The sequence below is a fragment of the Sinocyclocheilus rhinocerous genome, unplaced genomic scaffold, assembly GCF_001515625.1.
Source record: "Sinocyclocheilus rhinocerous isolate Xijiao unplaced genomic scaffold, SAMN03320098_v1.1 scaffold528, whole genome shotgun sequence".
Taxonomy (NCBI): domain Eukaryota; kingdom Metazoa; phylum Chordata; class Actinopteri; order Cypriniformes; family Cyprinidae; genus Sinocyclocheilus; species Sinocyclocheilus rhinocerous.
In genome coordinates this window covers 728,992-733,812 of record NW_015634004.1, presented here as the reverse complement: position 1 = coordinate 733,812, position 4,821 = coordinate 728,992, and the positions used below count along the sequence as shown (strand labels likewise).

Here is a 4,821-nt window from a genome sequence, read left to right as displayed (position 1 = left end):
TATATATTCATTGTTGGAAATAACTAATGTCCTATGAAATTGTCTAAGGAGTGTGTGCCAGTGTTGTTATTGTTAACTAAAACTTTTTTTTTTTTTGCTAATTCAAATAAAGCTAAAATATAATTAATAGATGAAAAATGAAAATTCAGTTCTAAATAATTTTATTTATTGATTGATTGATTATTTGAAAATAACGGATGTGCTATGAAATACTGTTAACTAAAATTATAAAACAATTTTTTTTTTAATTCAGTAATTCAAATGAAGATAAAATATTAGAAAATATAAATATCAGAGGAAAAATGAAAATTAAATGCTAAACAAATGTATTTATATATTTATTTATTTGTTTGGTTGGTTGTTTTTTTGTTGTTGTTTCTTTATTTGATGGAAATAACTGAGGTCCTATGAAGTTGGTTTTTAACCAACCAATAAGTGTTGTTATTGTTAACTAAAACTAAAACTATAAAAAAAAAACTTTTCAGTAATTCAAATTAAGCTAAAATATTATAAAATATAAATATTTGATGAAAAATAAAAATTAGAGCTGACATAATTAGCAGTCCTTACTTTAAGTCGAAGTCCTAAAATTACTAAAACTAAAAGTTAAATAAAAATAAATTAAAGCTAAATAGAAATATTAAAAAACAAAAATGAATAAAAAAATAAAAAAATTAAATTACATGAAATTAAATTAAATTAACATAAAAATTTAATTAAATGTAAAAAATAAAATGAAAACTGAAAATGTGAAAATAAAAGCTAATTCAAACTATTAATAAACACTGTAACAGTATATATAAAATACTAAAATAACACTAGTTTGTATTACTGTACCATTCCTTCTTTTGGGTCGTAGAACCTCTGAATGAGTTGGATTGTTGTGCTCTTTCCTGATCCACTAGGTCCAACAAATGCAGTCGTCTCACCAGCTCTGACCACAACATTCAAATCATCTAATATCTGAACACAAGATACAGCCAGTCAATGCTGGATAGAATTTAACTGTTTAATGCAAACATTAGATTAAATTATGCATGCTAAAAACATAACCCACTTTCACTTCAGGACGAGAGGGATAGTTGAAGTGAACACTGTGGAATTCAATGTCACCTTTAACTTTGTCTAACGCATGACCTTCTTCTGAGAAGCAATCGATTTCTGGTTCCTGTATGGGAACAGGATGTGGCAGTGATTAATCTTTCCCTGAAGCTGAAAGAATGAAATTCATTGATTTTGGGAGAAGAACTGTGTGTGTGTTATTCTCACCCTGTCAATAGTGTCAAATATACTTTTGGCTGCGGCCCGACCAGAAGCAAAGGCCTCAAGACAAGGAGAGGCCTGGCCCAGATTCATGGCGCCCATAAGAACACCAAAGAACACCTGAAGAGAACAAAAACATTTCATAAAATAATGTGTTGCATCCTTCTGACTGAACGATACAATTTTATTTTTTTATTCCTATATACTTTTCTTGTTTCTTTTCAAATAAATTTGATTTCCTACTTTTTATTGTTATTTTTATTTCCTACATATCTTTTATGGTTATTTTGAATCACTTTGGATGTCATACCTGAACAAGGCCGCCAGGTGTGAGCTCCTTGGTTTCAATGACCAGTTTTGAGCCGTACCAGAAAGCCAGTGCATAACACAAGAATATGATGCACCAAAGGTAACCCTGAAACACACCAATGATCGCTCCCTTCTTAATACCCCACGCCTGGGCCACCACGAGGTTCCTGTCATACCTGTGGAAATAACCATCACTCTACAGTTTCTACCTGTGCATGACTGGAAGATTCATCCCAATAAAAACAATGCTTTTGTATTCTTTCACCAAGATGCAATTACTTGCTCTGTCTTACCTTATAAATGACCTCACCACCACTTTTACTCTTTCCACCCCTTCATTCCCACCATAATGCCCACTTTTTACAGCCCACATTATTCCAGGTTCAGAATACCTTTACATTCAGTGTGATTTCTCATTAAATATCCTGTTTCACTTTGTATATCCAGATGTAAATAGGTTTGCATTGGCAGATAAAGAGGGCACACTGTACCTCTCTGTCTCTTTGTGCTCTCCTCCAAAAGCGGCCACCGTTCTAATGGAGGAAAGGACTTTATATATTCATTGTTGGAAATAACTAATGTCCTATGAAATTGTCTAAGGAGTGTGTGCCAGTGTTGTTATTGTTAACTAAAACTTTTTTTTTTTTTGCTAATTCAAATAAAGCTAAAATATAATTAATAGATGAAAAATGAAAATTCAGTTCTAAATAATTTTATTTATTGATTGATTGATTATTTGAAAATAACGGATGTGCTATGAAATACTGTTAACTAAAATTATAAAACAATTTTTTTTTTAATTCAGTAATTCAAATGAAGATAAAATATTAGAAAATATAAATATCAGAGGAAAAATGAAAATTAAATGCTAAACAAATGTATTTATATATTTATTTATTTGTTTGGTTGGTTGTTTTTTTGTTGTTGTTTCTTTATTTGATGGAAATAACTGAGGTCCTATGAAGTTGGTTTTTAACCAACCAATAAGTGTTGTTATTGTTAACTAAAACTAAAACTATAAAAAAAAAACTTTTCAGTAATTCAAATTAAGCTAAAATATTATAAAATATAAATATTTGATGAAAAATAAAAATTAGAGCTGACATAATTAGCAGTCCTTACTTTAAGTCGAAGTCCTAAAATTACTAAAACTAAAAGTTAAATAAAAATAAATTAAAGCTAAATAGAAATATTAAAAAACAAAAATGAATAAAAAAATAAAAAAATTAAATTACATGAAATTAAATTAAATTAACATAAAAATTTAATTAAATGTAAAAAATAAAATGAAAACTGAAAATGTGAAAATAAAAGCTAATTCAAACTATTAATAAACACTGTAACAGTATATATAAAATACTAAAATAACACTAGTTTGTATTACTGTACCATTCCTTCTTTTGGGTCGTAGAACCTCTGAATGAGTTGGATTGTTGTGCTCTTTCCTGATCCACTAGGTCCAACAAATGCAGTCGTCTCACCAGCTCTGACCACAACATTCAAATCATCTAATATCTGAACACAAGATACAGCCAGTCAATGCTGGATAGAATTTAACTGTTTAATGCAAACATTAGATTAAATTATGCATGCTAAAAACATAACCCACTTTCACTTCAGGACGAGAGGGATAGTTGAAGTGAACACTGTGGAATTCAATGTCACCTTTAACTTTGTCTAACGCATGACCTTCTTCTGAGAAGCAATCGATTTCTGGTTCCTGTATGGGAACAGGATGTGGCAGTGATTAATCTTTCCCTGAAGCTGAAAGAATGAAATTCATTGATTTTGGGAGAAGAACTGTGTGTGTGTTATTCTCACCCTGTCAATAGTGTCAAATATACTTTTGGCTGCGGCCCGACCAGAAGCAAAGGCCTCAAGACAAGGAGAGGCCTGGCCCAGATTCATGGCGCCCATAAGAACACCAAAGAACACCTGAAGAGAACAAAAGCATTTCATAAAATAATGTGTTGCATCCTTCTGACTGAACGATACAATTTTATTTTTTTATTCCTATATACTTTTCTTGTTTCTTTTCAAATAAATTTGATTTCCTACTTTTTATTGTTATTTTTATTTCCTACATATCTTTTATGGTTATTCTGAATCACTTTGGATGTCATACCTGAACAAGGCCGCCAGGTGTGAGCTCCTTGGTTTCAATGACCAGTTTTGAGCCGTACCAGAAAGCCAGTGCATAACACAAGAATATGATGCACCAAAGGTAACCCTGAAACACACCAATGATCGCTCCCTTCTTAATACCCCACGCCTGGGCCACCACGAGGTTCCTGTCATACCTGTGGAAATAACCATCACTCTACAGTTTCTACCTGTGCATGACTGGAAGATTCATCCCAATAAAAACAATGCTTTTATATTCTTTCACCAAGATGCAATTACTTGCTCTGTCTTACCTTATAAATGACCTCACCACCACTTTTACTCTTTCCACCCCTTCATTCCCACCATAATGCCCACTTTTTACAGCCCACATTATTCCAGGTTCAGAATACCTTTACATTCAGTGTGATTTCTCATTAAATATCCTGTTTCACTTTGTATATCCAGATGTAAATAGGTTTGCATTGGCAGATAAAGAGGGCACACTGTACCTCTCTGTCTCTTTGTGCTCTCCTCCAAAAGCGGCCACCGTTCTAATGGAGGAAAGGACTTCATCAGCCACTGCTCCTGCTTTAGCATAGGCCGTCAACTCACGACCCGTCAGCCTCGCCACAGCCTTCACATCAAAAATATACATTTACATTTTTTTTTACAGCACACTTAAATAGGAAAAAATAATGATGGGTGATTGAATGATGAAACACAAAATGCCAATTTTAATCTAAAATGTAGATGAGTTTGTTTGTTCATCAGAACAGACTTGTAGAAATGTAGCATTACATCACCAATGGATCCTCAGCAGTGAATGGGTGCCGGCAGAATGAGAGTCCAAACAGCTGATTAAACCATCACAATAAGCCCCAAGAAATCCACACCACTCCAGTCCATCAGTTACCGGCTTGTGAAGTGAAACATTGAATGTTTGTAATAAACAAATCCATCATTAAGGCATTTTAACTTCAAACCATTCCAAATACGAGTCCATAATCCATAATAACGCTTATTCCAGTGTAAAAGTCTCTGATGTCGTCTTCACATCAAAATCCACTGATATATTTGTTTAGAACTATTTACAAATTAATTACAAACCTCAGTGCACAATTTGCCACACCACAAACTGTCAAA

General features: G+C 32.5%; 1 protein-coding gene across 1 annotated transcript in view; it reads right to left on the bottom strand.

The window, feature by feature from the left end:
• The window catches only part of abcb11a (ATP-binding cassette, sub-family B (MDR/TAP), member 11a), a gene marked incomplete at its 3' end in the record, with an annotated part of 25,682 nt that overhangs the window by 12,926 nt on the left and 7,935 nt on the right, over positions 1 to 4,821 (bottom strand). The window contains exons 8-12 of the mRNA XM_016558656.1: positions 4,188 to 4,312; positions 3,698 to 3,872; positions 3,394 to 3,507; positions 3,182 to 3,292; positions 2,962 to 3,087 (exon numbers count right to left, since the gene is read on the bottom strand). Coding sequence (XP_016414142.1) covers positions 2,962 to 3,087; positions 3,182 to 3,292; positions 3,394 to 3,507; positions 3,698 to 3,872; positions 4,188 to 4,312 — 651 coding nt within the window. The remainder of the gene's footprint in view (positions 1 to 2,961; positions 3,088 to 3,181; positions 3,293 to 3,393; positions 3,508 to 3,697; positions 3,873 to 4,187; positions 4,313 to 4,821) is intronic.